This window comes from Larus michahellis, chromosome 3 (genome assembly GCF_964199755.1).
Source record: "Larus michahellis chromosome 3, bLarMic1.1, whole genome shotgun sequence".
In the NCBI taxonomy this organism is placed as follows: domain Eukaryota; kingdom Metazoa; phylum Chordata; class Aves; order Charadriiformes; family Laridae; genus Larus; species Larus michahellis.
The window spans coordinates 40,678,711-40,703,516 of record NC_133898.1 but is presented as its reverse complement, the minus strand read 5'-3'; the positions used below and the strand labels follow the sequence as shown (position 1 = coordinate 40,703,516).

General features: G+C 35.9%; 1 protein-coding gene across 2 annotated transcripts in view; it reads left to right on the top strand.

Moving 5' to 3' along the window:
* TTC27 (tetratricopeptide repeat domain 27) overlaps positions 1-24,806 on the top strand; it is a 134,706-nt gene that overhangs the window by 3,967 nt on the left and 105,933 nt on the right. For both annotated transcript variants that reach the window (XM_074579863.1, XM_074579865.1), the window contains exons 3-7: positions 1,883-2,060; positions 6,796-6,925; positions 13,976-14,116; positions 16,879-16,981; positions 20,277-20,441. In XM_074579863.1, coding sequence (XP_074435964.1) covers positions 1,883-2,060; positions 6,796-6,925; positions 13,976-14,116; positions 16,879-16,981; positions 20,277-20,441 — 717 coding nt within the window. The remainder of the gene's footprint in view (positions 1-1,882; positions 2,061-6,795; positions 6,926-13,975; positions 14,117-16,878; positions 16,982-20,276; positions 20,442-24,806) is intronic.

Genomic DNA, 24,806 nt, shown 5'->3' with positions numbered 1-24,806 from the left:
AAGAAATGTGTCTTGCGTTAGAGAGAGAAAATGGTGGGGTTTTTGATGATTCTTAGTAGTCATTTACATGAGCCCTCCCTATTGATGATCCTGAAACTAAATATAAAGACTGACCTTGAATTTGTATGGTGTCTTATAAGAAGCTAAACACAGAACCAAAAGCAGATTTTGTGTGCTTACAGTTATGTAACAGTGTTACTGGAAAGAGAAAACCTCAATATTCTTCGTTAGTGTCTTCACAGCCAACAGTTATTCTACAAACTACAGCAGTGCCTGTCTGGACAACTATAATCTGATATAAGGAAGTTGTCATTTGGTGAAAGAAAGTCTCCCCAAAGCATAAATCGAAGAAAGTGTCTTGTTATTTCTGTTCTCAGTGCGAGTATGATGTCAGCAGGGCTGCAGAACCATTACTATTCATTTGCATAGGCCCTTCCAGGTACAGCTTAAAGTTGTTTCTTTTTTTTAAGTCATTTAGCACAAATGATCTCTTGCATCATTCAGCTGATCATTGTTGTAAAGAACAAAAGTAAATTGTGATCAACAGCTTGGTCCAGAAAGATTAGAATGAATGTCTTTCTATCACCTATCCCTACCAAGTCACCCATTGCTGCTGTTGAAGCTGGCTCCACGCTCGGTCTTCCCAGATATCTGAAATTTAGAATACGTGTTTTAGCTGGGTGAGCTTGGGGTTGGTATTTGGTTCACTCCCTTGCACAGCTGCTGCTTGTGTGGATCTGTACCTCTGCTAGTGTTAAATTGGATAGTTCGGGCACTAATATTAGTGTAGCTATGGTAACACTGAGTGCACGAGAGCTGCAGTCCCCAACTGTAATCACAGATTAATAATAGGGCAGCTATCCTATGCAGACCTCTGCATTTCCTCAGATGCACTATTACCAGCATCTGCATCAGCTAGTTTAAAACCAGTTAGTATATCTTACATGAGGTGTAGCCACAGCTGCAGCGTAGGTAGATACTGATTTTGCTCAAGGATTGAAGGTTTTAATATGGTGAAGTTGTTCTAACAGCTGCTGGATTGATTGCAGTGTAGCATATCTGAAAAAAGAAGGGAAGATACCTTCTGTGAACAGAGCTGTAGCCTGGGTCAAGAGCTTTGTGTTTGAAGCTTCTTAGGAATTAAATGTACAGCACTTCATGACTTCTGTTTCTCTTGAAAGGCTTCAGTGGTGAAACATTAATGGATCTAAATCTGACTCAGTAGTTACTCGTAAGAGTCTGATTCCACATGCAGACTTCTCATTGGGATAGTAAACTTATCACAGGAAAATAATTATTTTATAAAGATAAAATCACGTTGCCTATTCTTTGTGAATATTCTAAACATTTAAAGGAAGAACTAAGTAGTTTCTGCAGTTCTACGAGACGTTTTTCACTGAACTCTGCAAATACTGAACCACTTTTATTTGTTGTGTTTCCCCTAAAAGGATTCTCTAGTTTGTGAAGTTATTGTCTTATCTGTAGGATTTAACTGTAACACACTCATATAAAATGTTTTGGAGGAAGAAAACCTTCTTGTGATAATTGAAATAGTCTTCAATAACTGTAGTGTACATGTTTGAAAGGCCATCCGTGCATTTCCCCTGAAATTTCGGTGCATGTTTTTGTCTTACATTCATCTGTCAGTTTGTATTTCACTGTAACGTTAATACAAGTTCTGTAAAATTTGTTCTTAATAAAGTGACACCTGCTACTGCTATTTTTTAGTTTCAATGCAACTGCACTTTTCCTGCAATGTAAATGAAGATTCGTTCCTTGAAAGAGGAGTGGTATGTTTTGATTGAATAGGTCTTGTAAGACAAAGTTGTTTCAAAGTTGACACTGATTTGTGCTTGGTTTGTTGTTTGTTTGTTTTTTTCAGAAAGTGGATCATTATTGCAGTTGATTTTTGATGGGAAATATGAGGCAATATTTTCAAATTCAGCCATCCAGAACGTTTTCAGTGCATCTTCTGTGACGGAGGAGAACATTGACAGTTACTTGGAGAAGCAGATTCTGGCATACCTGGATTGTTCTGCAGAGGCTGATAACGTGGAAAGGTGGAATTATTATTTATTAGATGGAAGATTAATAGAGGCCGTGTTTGATTTTTACAAAAGGCATTTTTAAAATTTTATAATACATGTCATAGGGCCTCCAAAATCCTTGTTCTGACAGAAAATCGGAAAACAGATTTGTCAGTTGTTCCCCGTGCTCCCTTGTTTCTTTCATTGGATAGTATTGTGAAACAAGGGTTTGTTGAAAACACTAGCTTTATTTACAATGATTACCTCTGAAGCTGCTGGTATAAAGAAGAAAACAAATGTAAATTCATGTTGCCTTGCACCGTCAAAAAATTTATTAAGTTTTCTCTCTGAAGCATCGCATTACATTTATGTGACTACTTGAAGTTACCATGTAATGTTACTGTCCAAGCAATGCCTGTATTTCCAAGTCTGATGCCTGAAGTCCAAGAACAACCTTCATAGTAAGGTTGTTCTGCTCTTCTTAATGTAAAATGAGTAAGGTATTACTCATGGATGCTGTTCGTCGATCAATTAACTTCTTCACAAGACTTTCTCTGATAGATTCTCCCTAATGGTACTGCAGATGCTAATTCTGGCTGTTAATGAGTCTGACTTCAGTGTTTACAGTTTGCTATGTAAATAATGAACAGACTGAAATCTATCACACTAGGGATAGTAGAGGCAGAAAACTGTATGTGTGTGTATGTGTATATATATTTGTTTATTTTAAAAGGTGAGGGTGGGAAAAAGTTTTGCTGAAAGAAGAGCAAAAGATAAGAGAAGGTAACAGTAAAAAGAAAATAAGAGGAAGGTAATATAGTGCCAATAGGTGTGGCTGAGTACAAATGCCTGTGTTTTGGTATGACAGATTTAAAAACAAGAGTTTTTGCTAAAATACTGGAGAGAAACAAATAGTTGGCACCTCTAAAATATCGATCTGAGATTTGTTAGTGATCATAGTGCGTCTAAAGCTTATCTTCTAGTGTGATACCTAATATGATGCGCTTCTGTTGCTGGCGTTGGAATGTTCAGGATGTTCAGGGGTTGTTCCTGTGCATTTTGTCTCTGCATCTTTTTTCTTTTTTCTTTTTTTTTTTTTTTTACTTTCTCCTGTTGCAGTTAAATATTAGCTGGAGTTTAGATGGTAACATAGTCCAGAGAAATTTTTCAATATTGCTATATTCTGTCATTGTGCAACAGTTTATTCTGAATAATGCAGCAAGGAAAGAAAGATTGGTCAGGGCTTGAAACAGACCCAGTCGTGATCTTAATCATTGCTTGAAATGTGTGCTTCTGCCTTTATGAACCATTCAGCTTTTTAAAAAAATAATCATAATCTATATCATGCACTCAGTAATAGTTTATACATATCCTGTCATGGTGATGTGTCATCTTTGCCTGCCCCCCCTGTGGGATTTTATTCGTCTATATGCCATTTACAGGACTCTACTGCAGCCAGCAAAGCAATTTGTTTGTCAGGTGCTCATTCTCCAGCTCTTTGGTTGTTGAGGTGGTTTTTGTTGGTTTTTTTTTTTTTGTTCCCTCTGCAACTCTAGGCAGCATTAGAAGCCCCCTTGCCAGAAGATGCGGAGGCAGATCTGCGGTATTTAGCCTTTCAGAAGCAGACAGAGGGTTTTCTGCCCAAAACTACAGCCGGGAGTTTTATTAAAAATGACAGCGGGTAGTCTTCAAAACATATCAGTGTCCTCCAGAAACATTTTTTGTTTGTAGCAGTCAAACGAATTTTTCAAGCTCCATTAGTAGTAATATAAAAAGCTTTGAATTATATTAGTGCTGAAGGAAGTAAGTCGTGATTTTTCTCTTGATAGAAAAACTTCTACGGAAAGACAGATCATTTCCTATTTTAGGTAGGCACTGCTTATAGTACTTAAGTCTGTACCATGTTGGTTTGCCTCCAGTGACTTTCTGGGTTAAAACGTGTTACGTAGTTATTTTTCCTACCTGAACGCCCTATGCCCTGTGACTGCCTTATGAGAGGAATATTAATACAACTTTTGTACACTGACCATCTGTAGCTTGTGGTGAAAATGTTTTTCTCTGATTTTTTTATGGGTAAAGTGTCATTTTCTTTTTCTGCTGAGTGATTCAAAGGAAGTGCAGCAAACCTCTAAGTTGTAGCTCAGAAAAGCCAGTAAGACACTGGTTTTCTTGTGACTTTTAGTAGATGAGTTCAAATTTTATTATTTAAAATTAAAGTTCAAATATACGCGCTTTTTTTCCTTAACTGACAGTTGTAGTTCTGGAGATTAAAAAAAACTCAATGGGAGTCAAATTCAATCGGAAACAGAAAGTTGGATAACATTAATCTTATTCTTTTAGCACAATATAAACACAGCACAAAGTACAGTTTTATAATAGTGTTAAAAGAACTCGTAAGAAGTTCTTTTTCTGAAGCTCAAGTTGAGTAGCTTGAGGGCAAAACAGCTCAAAATTTGCATCTAGATTGTAATTTCTTCGGACATAGCCTGTAACTTTTTCCACTTTCAAATCTATAGTTCTGTAAGGAAAATATTTAACAGTATTTTAAAATTTGCTGCAACATTTTCTATCATTTTAACTGCCTTCCTCTGCCCCATATATTTTTTCACTCTGGCACCTTTAACCTTTATGGCTTAAAAATGAAGCTTCAAAGCATTCCTTACAATAAATATTGAATAAGAGATTTTTTTTTTATATATTGTTTTTCCTGCTGTTGTTACTCACTTCAATGGTTAACAGTTATCTTGTACAGAAAACATAGCCAGGTGAATAGATGTCAGTAATGTTAAAATAAATGAATAAAAATTATTTGTAGAAATAACAGTGTAAATGATAGAGTAATGAAAACAAGTCTTCGAAAGACTGAAGTGCATCTGTCAAATCACAGGGCAGAGATGGCTGGTTGTTCTTTATGTTCTGTATGTATGATATCTTTCCTTTCAGAAGCTTTGAAGCATAATTTATCATGGGAGAATAATTAGAACATGTATGTCGATGTGTTTGTTTTGTGTGTAATGGTAATAATTTAGTGTACAGTAATTGTTAGTGCATTATGTTCTTGAGTTACTTGGAAGTTTAATGGTAATCTCAGATATGTATTCAAATAATATTTGCTGATGAATAGTTACTGTCTGAATAATGACAGCTAGTAAATGTTATCTTGTCTTGTTTGACAAGAACTTTGTATACCAGTCCTTGTTCCATAGCTCTGCTGAAGGCTCTGTTCAGTTGTTTGGGGATTTTGTTTTTGGTTTGGGGTTTTTTGGTGTTTGTTTTTGGGTTTTTTTGTTGGTTTTTTTTTTTTTTAAATCAAGCATTCCTCACCCCTGTTTTCTCATTCTGCATCTTTTCTCACATTCTTGCCCACCAGCCGCTTGTTTGTGTGTGGCTTTTCTATTTGACTTTGGTTTTTTTAGGGGTTGTATAACACTTTATCCTTTTGTTTCCATTTGGAGGACTCTTGCATCTTTAAGTCCCGGTTTCATGGGGGGGGAAAAAAAAAAGGGAAAAAAAAAAAAAAAGACTAGATTTTTCCAGTTCAGTTGTGCTCCTTAGCATACCAATTTTTATACCAAACCAGCACGATTAAAATGTTAACTCTTTCTATGAAGAAAGCATGTTATATATGTGACAGGGCCCTTGTTGGAACATGACTAATTATACAGTAAGGTTCTAAGTCATTAAGGAATCATAAAACAAACCAGAAGTTTGTGTAAATCTCCTAAAAGTCTATATTTGTTAAATTGACCATTAAATTTTGAGGGATTGTGCCCTGCCTTCTGCAGACGACATAGATTATTTGTTACTGTAGGTGTAAAAGAAATAATATAATAATGTTAGATGAGCTTAGTCTTGTAAATAAGGAAAATTTTACCATTTCAGGAATGAAATAAAATCTCATAATTCCATCTTTAAATAAATTATTACGATTCAAATTAAAAGCGTGATTGAAGGAGATAACATTTGCTGCCAAAGTATCTGAACCAACTCAGAGATGATAGGTTTGAACTTTTTTGATGGTCATGTAATTATTATCAGAGGGAGTGAAAATAAATAGCTATGTCAAAACAAAAATAAACATGCTGTTTAGGAACATATGCAATATGTTCCAAAACACGCAATATATTTTCTCTGAAAATGCTGAGGACCAGAGGAAATGGTGTGAAGTTGCGGCAGGGGAGGTTTAGATTAGATATTAGGAAGAATTACTTTACTGAAAGAGTGGTCAGGCACTGGACCAGCCTGCCCAGGGAGGTGGTTGAGTCACCATCCCTAGAGGTGTTTAAGAAACGTCTAGATGTGGCACTTCAGGGCATGCTCTAGTGGCAGAGATTGTAGGTTGTTTGGTTGGACTCGATGATCTCAAAGGTCCTTTCCAACCATGAAGACTCTATGATTCTATGTATCATAAGAAAATACAACAACTGTGCAATAGGCAAATATGGGATAATCTACATCCTATACTAATCTCCTTCTGATCTCTGATAGTTAGATAAAGCTTTAAATTTTGAAACATATGAACTAACTCTGCTTCCAAAATGTTTGTCATTAAGTGCAACCAACAAACATATTTCCAAGCCTTTTGGTTCTCCATGTATATTCTTGAATACTACATTCATTGTATTTTCCTAACAAATGAGTGGGCTTTTTTTTTCTTTTTTTTTTTTTTAAGGCTGAGGGTTTGAATTAGTACAAGAATTAATCAGATTTTGTAGCCTTAATCGAAAATGTGATATGTTGCTAATTGCTTTTCTTATCTATATTGTAGGCAGAGGCTGATGTTTCTACTTGGCGTGGGCAGTTTGCAGCTCTTCGTTCAAAGCAATTGGACTGGGCCTCCTGTTCACTTAAAGCTTCAGGAGTTTTTGCCACCTGCATTGTTACAGAAATTCTATGAGGTATACTTGGATTTTAATAAGCTGCCCTTTTATTGTCACTTCTTTTCACAAATAGCCATAACACATAGATGTGTCAGAGAAGGCATATCTGTGAGGCACAGTGCTAGAATGAATTGCCTTGATTGTCAATCCTGCTGGCTGCTATTGCAAGCATCTTCAGCTATATCAGTTTTATACGCAGTGTCCTAAAAGTATTTAGTCTGTTTCTCTACTTAAGAGATTTCCTGCTGGAGAAGTTGGTTTTGGGAGAAAATACGTTTATTATATGGGAGCGTTTACTCGAAGGGCACTTGCAGTCAATAAACTTTTTATTTATTTATTTCGGGGTGTGTTCTTAGCTGGATCAAAGAAATATATTTATAAGTGGCTTAGAAATTTTCCCTCCTTAGGATAAGGTGGAAGCTGCATATTTTGCAAATAGCTGAATATCTGGCAGATACTAAGAGAACAGAAGATTTGGATGCTCAGTATCCTGTTAGGCTCATGGATGATGCCAAGTGAATTGTAGTAGCATTAGTACAAAAATGCTAACTCAGAGCTTTTGGAAGCGGAGGGAAATGTGGGAGATGAAACTGAGGAGTGTCAATTTTAAAAGATAACAGTAAATAGACAAAGTAAATAATGTAAATAACCAATCAACACCATAACTTCCTTTTAGTGACCTGCATATATTGTTTCTCATGGTAGTACCATGTTCCATCTCGTGACTCTCCTGCACCTGAGGTTCAGCACAGCTTCTTCAGCATTAATTTTTCCCTTGGAATTAAAGCTATGGTAACATACCGATTACTGCGGTGTGTCAGGGAAGAAGGTATCACTAGACTCTGCTAATGCTGAGTTTGCAGAAATGTTAAAGTATGCTACTTCTGAGGGGAAAATGAGTTCAAGTTGCCTTTATATATATATCAAAAAAAAAAAAAAGAAATACAAACTAATTTCTTCCATTCTCCTTATTTGTTTATAATCTTTAAGATTATAGTACTAAAATAGTCTTATAATCTGTGGGTTCTGTTTACTGAAGAACTCCAGTATTCGATGGTAGTATATATGCACAGGCTGCAGTCTAACACAGAGGCTGCAGCCCAAGATGATAGTCACAGAACTGCTGTCATTGACAGAGTTCACAAACCTGTAAAACACAGTGTTCATAATTTCTGTTAACCATGTCCCATTTATTGTCTGTCTTAATGGAAGAATGAGATACTAATTGCCTGTTGAATAAGGGAATACATGTCTCCTGTTTAGTTTCTGTTACATTTCTGCTGTGGCTGTGAATGTAAGGCATTGAAAGATATTTGCTTACACAGAGGTGGTATTCCAGAAACTAAACTGGCAAGAGATTATAAAGGAAAACAGACTTGAGCCTACTTGATTTCTAGTAAGTACTGCATCAGACTTCAATATTGCTGTAAGGTTTAGCTATTTATGCATTCAGGCAGAAGTAGTTTACCTTTATTTATGTTACTGCTATCTATATTATCTTCTTCTGAAACGTTAGTGGGCTTCTTTCCAAGAGCACTAAACATTTATGTGCTAAAATGTAATATCCAGTTCTCTTCTGTAATAAACATCTTAATTCAAAAGCTTTTGCATGTTTTGAATTATCTTTTTGTACTTTTCTTTCCAAGGATTCTTGGTATATAAACACTCTGTAAAAATGAACATCTCGATAAACTGACGTTTTTGTGCTTCCATTAATCCAGCGTTCCTCTCTTGCATACATAGATATTCAGGAAAAGTGGGTTAAAAATATACCTCTAACTGTCTCCATAGTTGTAATCTTCCATATTCTGTCATCAAGACTGATACAATCCCTTTTTAAATAGACCTTATATTTTTCAGTTTTTCAGACTAAAATGATCTTTTCCCATGTCAAGGTTAAAAAATTATGTCTTCATGTTTCTTTTAGTCTGTTCTAAGTAATATCACTAACTTTCAGACTTGCAATGTGTCATTTATTTCAGAAATATTTTCAAAACTGTTATTCTTATTTTCAGAACACTTTATTGGATTAGTTTTAACTTTATGTTTTCAGGCTATATAACTGCTGCCATTTCTATCCTTTGAAATTTTCACCTCTGGGTCAGTGGCATAGTTTCATTTCTACTCCCAGATAACTTCTGAATGCATCGTTAATTTCTTATGAGTGCATTAAGACTGCATGAGACTATAATTAATTTCAGTGAAGAACAAATAAAATAGCCTCTTTTAGATGAGTTGCTGGTAGGGGCCTCTTGGATGTTTTCCATGAACAATATTCATGAGTATGTGTACACTATTTCCCATCCCCTAAATTGATTCCAGCCTTCTCTGTAAATTACAGTTACATTCATGTACTCTATTAGGATTTCTTTTTATGTCCTGCAGAACTGGCTTGTGCTTTTCTCTTTTTGAGTCCACACATAAAAGTAGTTCAGTAATTTCTAAACAGAAAACCAGCCTGTGTTTTAGTTATTGTGTGTCTTTCAGTTTTCTAAAATAACTTTGAGACTTTACCACACCAGTTAATAGTTTGGCTGATAGTACCTTGAGTTTTTTAATTAGTGTATTGTGCTAAAGGAAGATTTAAAGAGTACTGGATTTCAGTTAAAATGGATTAGCGGTTCTGGCTTTGAATTTACTGGGATTAAACTAAAACATTTTTAATGATCTAAGTACTTATAATAAGTGGGATATAGTAATGGGCTCCTTGTGTCTTAAAGAGATGTCTCTGTCCCTTTGGATGTAAGGGAACAAAAGGTATGGAACTGTTGAAGCTGGAGCATATTTGTTCTGCCTTGAGTTTCAGAGTTTCTGCATATTAGATCATACAATTGAGTTTAGTATTTTCAGTAGATGATCTGGACAAAACTGTAGTAGGACTACTTAAGACCACCAATGACTGTAAGAATGTTGTGAGAACAAGCCGCTTTAGTTGTTTGTTTTCTGATTTCATATTCACAAGTAGGATATGTTTGGTAACAGTGAGAAGCTCCATCTGGGAGAAGATCCCAATGTGTTAATTGATAATGCATGTAAATAACTGGTAGGAATCTTCCAAATACATCTATCAAGAGCTCCTGCTGGTCTTTTTGTAACTTCCAGGTTGATATCAAATAATGAGTTTTGGAATGCATTTGAATAGTTCTTTTTCCTTGTCTTACTGCTTATTTTATGCATTATTTGATCCTTTTGCTGAAAGAGACTGAAATATTACCACACTTCTGTTCATATGAATTACAAACATGACTATTGATATGAAAAGCACCAATGTACTATGTAGTACTACTATCTCAAATCCAATATGATTCCTTAGCCTTGTTAATTCAATTTGTTGGGAAATCCCAGACCCAGATGCTTGGCTTCCACTAGCATGAATTAGCCAGAAAGAAGAGAGAGTTTTGGGCTGACTGGTGTGGTGTTTGAATACCAGTGACCAGCAAGATATAGGCTTTGAAGATTTTGCAAATTTCTCCCTGTTGTGGGGAATATAAGGATGGATGATAAACGCTAAATGTGGAGGCAGAGTCTTGTAGGCAGGGATAATCTGCTAAAGTAGCCTACAGTTTTACCATGAATATAGAAAAGAAGGGAGGTTCTTAATGCAGCTACTTGGAAAATAATCCCTTAAAACTGGAGTATAGTCACCCTCATAGGGAATATGAACAAGAGCATTCACAACTAAGTACTTCTACATGTAGCGCACTCAGGGAAGACTTGCTTACGCTAGCTCACCTTTTTTATCTTCAGTCTGCAACTCGGCTCTGTATGGGTTACCTGCTGCTGGTTTGGATTGGGAAACTGGAGAGATCCTCTACTGTAGTCTTAACTCCTTTGCAGAAAGTTGAAGAGAGAAGCAGTTACAAACAAAACCAATATTTCTGTACCCTAAAGCCTAGAGTAAAGAATAAATTCTGTTCCAAAGGACCAAATCATTGGCTGGTAGCCTCAGTACATCCTCTGTTATTCTGGAAGATATATCGCCTTAGCTTTGCCAAATGACATATTGTTGTTCAGTAACCTTTGTATCGTTTAAAATCTGAGAAGCCCCAGTATATAAGGCTTAGTAGCCACATACAGACAGACTCCTTGTTTGATAGTTTGTTTGTTCCACTCCCTCCCATTTTTTTAATCAAGTCTTGCCAAGCCTTTAGTCTGGCTCTCTCTATCTCTCTGTATGTCTGCACTTATCTTTTTAAGATTTAGGGGAAGGATCCCAAAGACTGAGAAAGAGCTGAGGAAATGTTAGGAAGGCCAGTTCAGAGCAGTTCCTGATACAAAAGTAAAAGCATGCCAAATGCTCGCTTTGCCTCTAGTCACTATCATTAGTAAGAAAAGAACGTGAAGCTCCTAAACTAAAATTCTCATACTCTTTATTCTCAGAGCTATTGAACGTGAATGGCAGAAGCTTTTTTCTGGTTAATATCATCATTACCCAGGCGGTAACAGTTGTACTGGGAAATACTTTTGAAATACTGTCAAAACTGAAATAGTCAAGAATACTGCCCAGCTTGCAGTTGATTTAGGGCTTTAGTAGCAGTTACTTAACAGTAGCCATTAAGTTACTGTTTGGAAGTTGAATACATAACCAGCTGTGTTTCAAAGATTAAAAATTATGTATTTAGTGTGAATTGAGCTTCATTTGTCTGTATTTAGTCCAGAGGTGGTCGAACAGAACCACCTGCATGTCCAACAGAAACCGGATGATTACCTCAGGGATTTCTCAGCATATTTTTATAAAGTAATTATCTAGTATACGTTTTTGTGCTTTAGGAAGATTTTTTCGTGAATAAAATAGTTACATGTTTTGATGGTGAAGAATAGAAAGACTCAACAATCTAACCCAGGTTTACTTGGTCAAGTATGTTGTGTTAGCAAGTCTTGGGTTGTGGCCATTTTGAGATGTGAAATTCTTGAGCTATATGAGATAGGTTCGACACTTTAAATATTTCAGTGTTTAAACACAAGATCAAAATTTCTTTTTTCTCTTAGCCAATGCTTTAGGGATTTTTGTGGACTTGGTTCCTAACTTTTCAGCCCGTGAAGCTGTGAAAGCTTAAATGTCTTCCTCTTACGTGTAGCTGTTCTCTGTTCTTAAAGACTATCTTAGGGCAGTAAATTCTGTTGTTAGAATCTGCATTGATAATGTGGTCTTAAAGCAGAAGCTAGAAGAATGAATGTTGGTTTAGGCTTTCTCAGCTAAAAGAAAAGGATGTCTGCTTTCCTGTATGGGATTTGCTTCATGGAAAAGAACATGGATTTATTAAACCAGAAGATAGCCATTCTTTGGCTCTGAGACTTGTTGGCTTATTGTCAAGTCTGTGACATACCATCTCTCCCTTTTCCCTCCCTCATTACATTCCTTGTAATGTTACATTAGCTGGACTGAGCTCTCCAGTGAAAGGACTTGAAATGTGAATTTGAGATTAATTGTCTGCTACAGTGCTTGAACAAGTGTAGATTACTGTAGCATAGCAAGGCTGTTTTTGAAAATGGTTCTATAACAAAGCTTATAGGTCTTTGCTTTCCCACTGAGTATTTTAAGTGCGATCTACTTTGATTATGGAAAGAATCAAAAAGGTGCAGATGGGGGGGAAAAGTTTGCATTAAACTGATAATTATATTGTGTCCTATCATATGTGTTTGTGGATTTTAAAAAAGAATCTTTAGAAGTACTGAATGATTACTTTCCCTCTCCAAATAGAGATGTTGGTAAGGCTGTTCCTTTCTGAATCACTAGAGGCAGGAGGGATTGGGTTTACTTCCACTTGGCAGTTTCTTTCCTTTATTCTCAAGTGGTTTGTCACACTATTGTAAACTTTGTTTTCCACAGTGAGATTGAAATGACTGCAGTGATGTCATGCAAGAATTCCACTTTGAGTAAATAAAGTCCCAAGTCATTGTCTACAAAGTAAAAGTATTTTCAATGTTAATGCAAGATAAATAACGTAACAAACCTAAGCAAATAAAAAAAAACCCTGAAGTTTCCTCCTTTATTCAAAAGTGAACTAGGGGAATAATGTGGCTTAACAGCTTTTGTCTTCAGTGTAACCTGTTGGTAAAGGTATTGAAAAGAGTTTCAAATAACTTAGGAATTAAATTATTCGTTTAGTTTGAAAAGCTGAAAAGTGATTCAAATAACTTCTATCCTGGTTGTGTAAACTGAATAAGAATCTTTCTCAGGCAAATGACTTCAATGCAAGCTGTCATTTAGCCTTCTCCTCTTTCACTTCCATTCCCTTTTCTCACCCCTTTCATACCAACTGAAAACAAAAGCCCTACTTTTTTTAGTTTGCAAAGGAAACCTGCCATATGAGAACCAGGAATAAACTGATGATCTGGCACCTCCCTGAGCCTAAAGATAAACTGCTTGAATGCTTTCATTGCATTAAAAGGGAGAGAAGAATAGGTGACTGTCAGATGACAGTCACCACTGAGAGCTAGATTCCCTGGATAGCTACCTCAAGCCCGTTAAGGAAAAGAATTACGGTAGGGAACATCATACAGGACAGCATCTAAAGCAGGGAGAGGTTTTTATTTATTGGACAAAGGGAAGAATGGCTCTAATATTGCTGCCCTGATGCCACTCCAACAGGAAGCTCCCTCTGGGGAAAGAAGAAAACACATATTGACATCACCGGAGGAATATCTAGTGTATTTGAGTGCTCTAGGATTAACTTAATTAACAAATTATTTTATTTCTGTGATTACAAATTGAAAGCCATGGATTTACCAGAAACTTTTCCCTTTAGATCATGGGAAGGATTCTATTACTGGAATGTATTTGGGGATAGTGTTGATAGGACACATGCATTTCAGGTGGGAGGAAATCAGTCTTTCAGATTATGTTGATACGGTGTATCAGGACAGCAAGAAAAAAGGCAGAATTCACCATGACTTGGTAAAATGTTGGGACTCCAGGAGACGTTGATTTTATTTTTTTTAATGTTTTGTGCAGATTTTTTTCTGTAAATACATGAATAGTAATTTTTCCTAATTCTGTATTACATGATTTGTTTATAAACTTACTTAAGTTTCCTGAAAGTTGTCTTTTTTTTTTTGTTCTTTCAGCCAAAAATGCTGCATGCAGCTATACTGAAGGTGCTGGTTCTAGATGGTGAATCAGTTTATACCTTGACTTCTCATCCTATTTTGCTGCTTATAGCCAGGATAATCCTTGTGAATTCAAGACACAAACTTGCATCTCTTCAGGTAAGAAACATGTGACTAATGATTATGACTGCCAGCTACTCATTAGTTGGTGCTCTTATTCTTTTCTTCGTATCTCATTGAACCAGTGTAGCTTCCATTTCTTTTTCCGTAGGTCTAAGGTTTTCCCTCTTAAGAAGCACTTCAGACAAAGTGATCACAATTAAACACAAGTATCTTTTTCTGAAAGATAAGCTATTTTCTCACTGTCTTCCCCAAAAGAGAAGATGTCTTCGTTACATGTAAAAATTAGAAAATTTAATAGGAAGCAAGTTTTTTAAAAGACATATACTTCATGACATTATTTGACATATAGGGGCAAGGGAGAATGCCCTCTAATGCAGCATACATATACTGTGTCCTTTTTAAGAAGCTTTGGGATACTGCTAACCATTACTGTATGAATCCTAAGCCATGTGTTCTAGATGCCAAAGAAGTCCTCTTTTGTTTGTCATTGTCCTCTACCTCTTCTGCAAGCATCCATGTGGAGGCTACCTTAATACTCTGTTGTGCTTGTACATTAAAAACAAGAATATATGAGGAACCTCTTCTTGAGTGGGTTTTTGTCTCTACCTGCTTTGCAGTTTAGCAGCAGTCTGGTTAGTAGCAGGACTCTCTAGAGCTGAGGGACTTCTAACAGCAGCAACTTCTCTTTATTGCATTCCGGTTGAACAGAATTTGGCTGGAGATCAAAATGCCACATGGTCCCTCTTTATGCTTGGCTGACAACATCTATTCCCAGCTGGGTCTTCGTATGAGTGATGAATTAAACTTTGTGGGAGATGTTGGCTGTACTGCATTTCTGGAAGCCAAGCTCTTCCATCGTTTTCCCTGTTATTCACAGATGAGTGCTGTTGAATTTCAGCAGTTGGGTCAGTCGGGGAGGCAGAAAATGTATATGCCTGGTATAGAGAATTCCCTTGCTGCCTCCCCTCAGACTGACATAATGGGGTGCTGCCTTCTACACGGTGGAGATTCAGTTACTTGTGGCTACATCAAGTTTGGATAGCAGTTCAAAAAAACCCTACTTTCATCAACAGGTCAATGTAGCAATTATAGCTTGCCATTCTTTCTTGTTTCAGTTTGATTCAAAAGAAGTCTCTTAGTACTTTTGCTCCTTAGCAAATTATTAGTGCAAATAAATTTAAAACAGGGTAAAATACTCCAAAATATAATACCTAAAGTATTAATAAAGCCCTGTTTTATTTAAAAATGCTATTGTCCATGGAAGATTAAATGCTTAAAAATAATCCAAAAAGTCCTAACTTGGCTCCCAAAACACTAACATTGCGGACAGAACATTGTACAGAGCTCAGCTGGCATACCTAAAACTTTATGTTCTCTCTGATTCTAACATTTCTGAATGGCAAGCATCAGGCCTCAGGAAATTGTATGATTAAGCTGGGAAAATTAAGACTTCACTATATAAAGCTAAACTGAAGTAATTTGAAACTTCTTATTTAAATTGCCTTTAAGTTTCTAAATAAATGACAAAATGTTGGGATTTGACCTTTTTCACAAAGTCTGTTGTTTCTGTGTTTTTACTCTGTTCAGCTTGATATCAAAAGTCGTCTTCCTTTGCTTTCTGAAACAGATGCTGTTATTCTTTTTGATGGTTCCTTTCTAGGGACATTACAGTCAACTACATGTGATTGGTTTAGATGTTTGTGCTTGAATACTGTTCAGCCCTTAGGTCGATCTGATGTAAGCAGACCTGTATAAAAAGTTCAGAAGATGGGTGCCTCTCAAAAGCAATCAAACATCTGTTTCATAGAAAATGATTGGCATGCTAACAGTAGCAGAATAACTAGTAATCATCAGAGCCTGTTAGAGGCATGCCCTATGTTCACAGATGATAATCTTAAGTATAATTTTGAGAATAGAATATTATATTATCAGTTAGCTTTTCCGTGCATTTCCATGCATTCCTCAGATATGCTGGGGAACTTGGGGTTTGTGTACACAGCTTCCTAAAATCAGGTATTTCCTGAGCTGTGATTCAGCTCTACTATAGAACAATTACTTAGGTATTTGCCCTTCTGAAATTCCACATACAAACATTAATACTTGAATTGTGATTGTAACGTGTTCTCGTGAGCAGTTCTGGTCCTCTTCCACCTCTCTCAATCTCCTTTCTACCCACACCTGAAGAAATAAAAAAAGGTTAAACAGAACAGAAAAAACGCATAGAAGGGCAACACTGGATGACCAGAAATAGTGAATGGCTTCCATACAAAAAGTAACTAAAAAGTCTAGGACTCCTGAGGCTGAAAAGATTACTGAAGGGCAAGATCATGGCTGTCTATTAAAATCATAACTATGACACAAAGAAAGATAAGTAGGAAACAGCACTTTGTTTTGGTCTTTTTCTGTTACAAGAATTAAGAGGTATGAAATCAAAGGAGCAAGTGGCTGTTCCAGAATAAGCACACACAAGTATTTCTTCTATCTTCTCTTCACAGAGTTTCTTAGAGAGACTGTGGTCCTAAAGATTTGCAGGGTTCAAGGAGCAGCTAGATAAATTCACAAAGGAAAATCCCATCAAACTCTTAGAACACTGTAGAGCTGCTTGAATATGTTCATCTTTATGCTAGGTTAGTGCTCACTTTTTATACGAAATGGCTGTTTTGAATGGGTTTATATCTTTTAGAATTTAGAATCAAATAGGTTGCAAAACCTGTATTTTAAAGCCATTTTTCTTTTTTCTTTTTTTAAAAAATGATCTATGCTTGTTATTAATTTGAAGTATCCGTATTTTCTTTCAGACATTATCCTGGTGGACTCTGAGATGCGTGAATATTCATCAGCAGTTGTTAGAGGAGAGATCACCTGAGCTATTTACTCTTGCCCAGACCTGTATAAAACAAGGTATGTTTCTAATTACTTGGTTTATTGGCCTACAACATCAGTTGTAAGATATCATGGGGGGTGGGAATTTGTAGGCGCAACTCTCACAACACAATGCTTAGCAGATGCTTGTGTAACTACCCAGAGTAGAGAGGGAATGGAATTCACTGAAATTGACATAGACTTGTATGGCACATGCTATTTTCTGACATCTGAGATGAAAATGAGAATATGTGATCGTAGAGAAGGTTTTTCTTCCCCCGTGCTTAGAACTGTTAATTTATCTGTTAACTTTGACTGAATCGTTTTTTCATGTTAACTTTGGAGAACGCACAGCACATGAAAGCACTTTTGGGTTCTGTTAAGTAGATAAAATCTCTAGCACATCTATGTGGCTGTTACATTTTCTCCTTGGAAATACCTAAAAACTTGGAACAAAACTGAAAGAGAAGTAATCATAAAATTAATTAGATGATACTGGGTGGAGATACAGTAGTTTCTGCAGCCTTGATCTATGTAGAGGATGGTGCTGCATATGCACAGATACTAAGTACTAAGATGTCTGTTTTCAGTGACCTGTTTTGGTCCTGGATATGGTTTTCAGAGAAGATGATGTAAAGTGCGCTTGAATCTTTAGTGAGTTTTTCCAGGCAGTTTTTGCTGCATGCTGCCTCTAACAGTTTATTTGCTTTCTAATTAAAGCCATCTGGTATTTCAAACAAGTACCTTCATATTCCATAAAATAAATACTTAATAAACCTTTTAAATAGTCTTTGATTAAAGCTTGACAAACATGCTTGCTTGTTCTGTATCGACTTGACCAGAAACTTTGTCTTAATTGCTAGAGAAAAACACCTTCAAATTCAGGAGAATTTATCTTTTCTATTTAAAATACATGATTTTCAAGTATAAGGTCAACACCGTTACCTGAATAGAAGACAGCTGCAGTGATTCCGTGCTGTTCTGAAGCAGCTGTTGTGCAAAACCAACAGGGCTGGACGCAGTTTCCCATCCATTTGGCCCTGTGACAACCATGGTATGGGATGCTGGAAGGATGTCTTAAGTTTGGGACATCAGTGCTTCTGTGCAGCTTCATCAGTACTTGTAATGATGTGAAGCTTTGCACAGAGGTCCTTGAACTCTCAAATGTTTAAATTTATCAAGTTTGGGGATTAGCACTGTAAGTAAATGATATTTAGGTAGAGAGTGGTAAGGCCAATTCTCAGTGTGTCACTTCAGTTTGTTACAGCAATATATATGGTTTTAGCACAAGTAATTTTACATTCAGATCATTGAAATTTGTCTGCTATGGAAAATCAAGAAGTGATGTATGATTATAGACTAAAACCCGATTGTTTTTTTTATTTGAAATTGAATCCCACACACGTACATGCACATTCAGTATCTTGTGGGCTTTGTTGCACTGACAGCAGCCCTTCAGGATTTAGTGGCTCCAACTATGCTAAAGAGTCAATGCAAATCTATGTTTTCATTTGTCTAAAACCCTCTGTGCATTTTTGAGTGCTTTTAATAATAACTTATAGAAAACCCCATTTTATTTTTTCCTCACGTCCTTTGGGAAACCATCAGAGTGGCATTGTATATTTACAGAGTGTGAAAAGCAGGTAAAGATGGCAGATGCCCAAAATAATTTACTGAATTTTTTTTGCACTCTTTTTATGAAAAACAGTGCTTTCATTAGAAAGGCTGATGTTTTATGGTACTGTGAGCATTATTCTCTTTTTTTAAGACAAGAATGTGTTTAATGATAAATATGGAGAAAAGGATTTAAACCTCAGATCGTTTCTTAATGAAGGGTATACATTACTTAAACGTGAGGTTAACATTCAGCTTATTTTCTCAATTTTGATGTAATGTGTTTGAAATAGGCTTTGTGTTAAAAGCAGGGTTTACATCGCACAGACTTTGTTTTTAAATAGTTGTATTCTCTTGAGGGTGGGGGTTTTTTTTTTAAGGATTAAGTTGTAACCTGTTGCATTCTCTATCCATTTTAGTTGAAAAGCATTGGAGTAATATTTTTAAATTACCATTTTCCTTTCATTAAACAAAATATCTAAATTCAGACTTTGAAAAAAGTTAAGTTACTAGGCAGGATTTATCCATGCAAATTCTTATTTGCTTAATTAAAAAAGCTGTGTAAAAATGTGTTCAGACTTAACACCTTTCTATATTAACAGAAAGATTTTGAGGGTTAACAAGTACTCAAAAAAAAAAAAGTCTGAGTTTCAAACAATAAAATCTGTTCCAGCTAGAGTTGACTGCCAGTCTCTAAATTCAAAAGTCAGAGAAAAACGTTTAAAAAAATCCTTGATACTATTAGTTTTTCATATAGTAAGACGTTTTACTAATCTTAATAAACCATGTTTGAAAAATTATGCATCCATGAAGTAACACAGCATCTATGTTAATCTTGTGTATACCAGTATTTTTAGGTACTGTGACGCTGTGAGCTTTTAAAGAACTCTATGTAAATATTTTCTGGCAAAATAAAGAAATAAAGACCAAAGCAAAAAACTACTTCCATTTAAGACTAATTCACATGAATTGTTTTCAACTTAGTGATCTGTATTTTACTATGCAAGAATATTCTTTTGTCATTTACTGTTTTTTGATAGAATTCAACTATATAAGAAATACAAATGCTTCTGTGCTGGGTGGAAAAATATCGAGTCTTCTTTCTTAAAGATTTCAGATTTATTTGCAAAGGTATTTTCTCCTGTTCAGATAGAGAACGTGATTTTTATCACTCAGCAAATCAGTAATTATTAAAAACAAACAAACCAACAAACAAAAAACCCCAAAAAAAACCCCCAACCCCCCACACAAACAAAACTCAACCAACCAAAAAGCCCCTAAAGAGTCCTAAGTCCCCATTCAATGCTCAATCTGCTGGTGAAACTTTCTCCTTTGAAGCCTGCAACTTCAGGGGGGGAAGCTGCATTACCTCAATATTCAGTGTTCCCAGTTCCTATGTTCTGTAGCAGGTCCAAGACAATTAGAGTTGTTTATTTTCTGGAAAATAATATATCCCAGTTCAGCTTTGCTGTAAAATATAAGTGAAGATTAAACTTTTGTTTGTTCTAATAGTAATCCTTAGATATAAAACTTGAAAAATGCTTTAGATAGTGCATATCTTTTATAGGCTGACTGTAGATTTTTAAGTGTGTGGAGGTGTAAAGAGCAACAGGTTTGTTCTAAGCATAACAGACTTTCTCTCAGGGTATTTTAAATGTATTTGTAAAATATCATTCTCCTGGACTGCATCCTGATAGCTGTCCTTTTTCTTAATTTGCAGTGACAGAAGCAGAAACATTGTTCACAGGTGGTGAAAGCTGGCACTTAGCAGTTCAGTTCCATCTTGAGTGTGCCTACACATTTTTGTATTACTATGAGTATAAAAAAGCTAAACAATGTTTCAGTACAGCTAAAGACATAACGAAACTGCGGATTAATCTTACAGGTAAGTTTTGCTTGTACAGTTTATGAGGATGGTTGGTTGGATTAAACTAACCTGTGGCTTGTTGGGGTTTTTTTACATATCCAATTAAGAAAGAACTATATTTTGAAAAATCTTGACTTTTAGCAGGTAGAACTTGTCTTCTAAGAATGAGGATTGCTTGGAAAAGGGAAGAGAAATATGCCATCTAGTTACAATATCATCCCTAATGTGGGTGTCTGAGCAGCTGTGGTATTACGATCCTTCCTTCTCATTTTTCGTATCAAATTCTAGGTCTAGTTGTCTGTTATGGGATTCCTGAAACTAACTGGTGAATAATTTTTTGTTTGTTTGGAGACACTATTCGAGAAGTCTGCATGATGATTTGATGCAGTCTTTCACGTTTTATGCCACTAGCCTAGACCTACTCCATGTAAATAGCATTTAAATTGTTGTAGGACTGTTGTATCACAGGAAATAAGTAGAAAAGTCAAATTTCTCATGAACAGAGATATCAAGGATTCAATCACTATGGAGACTTTATAATTATCCTTTCAGAACTTATTATTTGGAGTCAGGCAGATTACATTGCTGCACTTGCAACTTCATTTAAAGTTACATGTATAGATATGGGACTGTTTGGTCTATCTCGTCCTGCTAGGTAATCAGAATGCCATAAAATGCACACCTGTTCTGTGTGAGAAGTTCGGGTTGTGTCTGAGTAGAATGCAAAAATGTTTGTTTTTTTTTTCTATAGACTTATTACTGGAAAGCAGTAAGGAACTGAAACTTCCAGACTCCTTGCCTATTACACCACTGTATATCACAAGGCTAGCTGTTTCTTTGTATTTACATTGCAGCTGCTTATATACTGAGTCAGTTTAATAATTGTCCTGGTTTGAGCGACACAGGGTTGTTCTCTTTCAGTAATTTTACTTTGCAGTAAAGTCTTTTCTAATGCTTGGGAAATCTGTTCTTTTAGAAGACTCTAGTGTCTGAATTGTGAAAATATTTACTTTCTAGCTAGCCATGGTATGCAGGTTTCAAGGTCTCAGTGTTTTTGAGCTAACCAGGTGCAGGGATGAGGAGGAATGAGACCCAGGCACTTGACCCAAGCTGGCCAATGGGATTATTTCATACCGTGAAATAATTCATTCAATATAAATTAGAAAGCTTGCTGAGGAGTTCTTATCTTCTATTATGGCTGTGATCCTGAGAACTTCTTGCCCCAGTGCCAGACCCCTGAGCCCTTCCCTTCCTCCTGAAGCCGTAGCGCTGGCAGTGTCCGACACTTGCTGTCCACTGCTGGGAGTGCACAGCTTCCTACTGGTAGAATTGGCTGAGTATAATCCTTATGTATTTTATATTGGTATCGGGATCAATATTGGTTCTGTAGTGTTATTAATGTTAATTATTTAGTCTTATTCTATTAAATCTGTTTATATTTCAACCCTCGGCTTTCCTTGTTTTTCCGATTCCCCTTTCTGGGTGGGGAGGGGTCTTTGGGTGAGAGAATGATTCTCTAAATGACAATAAATTGTTGTGGGTTTGTCAAACCATAACAATATTTTAATTTAAAAAAAATACCAAAACCCAAAAAACAAACAAACAAAAAACCCCAAAAAACCACACACCAAAAAAACCCAAAACCACAAAAGCAAATAACTTTTGTGGAAGTCCATGCTCATTCCTTCAAAGGCTTTAAAGATTTACTTTGAAAAATCTGTAGTGAAAATCTTGTGGCATGTTTTTGCATAACTATGAATTGATTATGTTCAGTGGTATCTGCTTAAAACATGGGAGTAATTTCTATGTATTTATTTGAAGGAATTACATCCACTTCAGTTGATCCTAGCCTCTTTTCCTATACGCAACATATACTGTATGTGTGCTGTGTTCCATGTGTGGCATGTACTGCAAACTTGATATTACAAGGTAGTTTTGTTTAAAATCAACTTCATTTTTTTTCTTGTATTTTACTAAAAACATCAGTGCCTGTGGTGATACTCAAGCTATAAAAATTTAATTAACTAAGAACAAATAAAATCAAAGTGGCAAGTGGCTATTCACTGATATTCCTCAAGTTGCAGCTACATGTTGGATTTTTTTCCCTTTAAAGGACTTCTTCATATTTTGGATGAATGATTTGCTTAAATCTAACATAGGAAAAACCCCTGTTTGTAGGGGGGAAAAAAAAGTTTGGATGCAGTGGAATTATTTGTATTTTTGATTACTTTACCAAGAGGTTATGCTAGTTCCAGAGAGAGACTGTGGTGATACAGTCTCTTGGAAAAATGTTGTGAAACTCCTAAAAGTTCTGTGGCTTATTTCCATAAATCTATTAGAAATATTATGAAGGATGTCTAACCTGGAGGCAAATGAACTGAACTGATCATGTGGGACTTGTTGGCATTCTAGATAAATTCATTTGACATGCATGTTTGGGCTAAATGAAAGGAATGTTACATCATCAAAAAAGACTTTGCTTTAATGTAAAAATTCAACCTCTAGCAAAGACGTTTTTAAGGCTTTTGGAAGGAATTTCCTTTTTAGGAAAGGATTTTGAGAGGCTTTTCTCTTTAATGTTTGTAATCCTTACTAGTTGAACATTCTATTATGTCATGGAAACGTATGCTGTTCTTAAAGAGAGAATTTAGAACCAATACTTTCCAAAGTTATTTTAGAAATGTGTGAATAAATCATATTTGTTTTGGCTTGTGTACTTTTTTAAAGTCCCATTAATCCAGGTCTGTGCTATATTCCTCATTTATTAAAAAGCATCCTTATGTCCCTCACAATGAGTCACAACCATCAATAACTCTACAAAACAATTTCCAGTAAAGGAGAAGACTGTGGTTCTTTGTGCATATAAATATACTAAAATGAAGGGTGGTAATCCAAAATAAATCTAACATCAGCGGATCTGGAGGATTAATAATGCTGAACTCTGAGATCTGCATATTGTCTGCTTATTGTTTTCATGCCCAGTAATCCACCCCTGGGAACTTTTAATATGGCACAGAAAGTAACCTGTCTGTGTGGACTCCCTCTCTTTTGTGAGGATATATGGTGGTATAAAGCAAGTGAATTTTTCCCCCAGCTTAAACACATGTGAAATATATTTTCCAAATAAAAATGATAATGTTTTGTCCCTGTAATAGCAAGGAATTCTTTGTTTAAAAAAAGTGGGGTGGGGGGGTGGGTGTGCATCTCAGAGCCTAAACAAATCAGTTTCTGGGTGGTAGCAAGTAAATTTATTGGTAACCAGCATAACTTTGCAAGCGTTTTACTCAGCTGTTTAAGCAGTAAGACATAATAGGAAGTGAATTGCAGCGCAATGATTTTCAAGCATTAATAAATTTGAAAATTGAGTGCTACCACATAAAATTAGTATGAATCATTACCCAGTATTTCTCTCTGTGTGTCTCTCTTCTCTGCAGTGGGCCTTGTGATTTTAAGGTGATGTTTTTAAACCTTTTTCATTTCTTCATAAACTCTTAACACAGGGCTTTCCCATTAAAAGGGGTAAGTGGCAGAAAAGGAGAAATCAGTTTAATTTCTGGCTTCCCTACTGCTCTCTTTCCACTTCCAGGAATAAAAGGGGGTGACTGCTATTTCAGTGCCTGTGCCAGGTGATTCTTAGTGACAGTGGCTTCATCCTCAGGCCTTTGTCACATGAGCAGCCAGTCATCTTTACCTCAAAGATTTTATGTCCTGCAAAATTTTCAAAATGATAATGTAATTGAGAACTTTATTTGATCTTATTTGGTACTGCAAAAGCAACAGTGGATCAACATTCAGTCCTCCGTTTCTGTTATTTGACTTTCACAGTTCATGTTATCTGAGCATTGTATCATAGTAACAATAAGCAAGCAAACCTACAGATTTTATGGAGTAATTTTTAGCTCCATTTTGGTCCTGGTTAGGATTCTGTTATTTTAAGTTACTGTCCTGAAATTGTTCTGTGATTTCTCTGATTGCAGCTTGCAAACAGATTGCTAACAGGAAGAACAGACATGGTTTTCTTGTTAATTGCCACCCTAAATTGTAGGAAGAGTTGTCTGAGGGTCCAATAAAGAACTGAAGAAACAACACCGAGAGGAATTTCACATTGTGCATTCTGAATATTGATTAATGAAGTAGAGAGCCTTCATTGTTTTGCTGTTTCACTCTCTCTCCCATGCTACTTTTACAGTATCTTATATGCTGTATTATGGTAACATCATGTCTGTGATCCTTCTTCATAGGCCTAAGTCTTCAAATGAATATTTGAAATATTTACAGTGATGGCCTTCTGAGATATTACAGGATTTGCCTAAATGTCTTCATGTTATCATTAACTTTTAGCAGGCAAATCGAACAATTGTTTGTGGTTTATTGCTAGGGAAT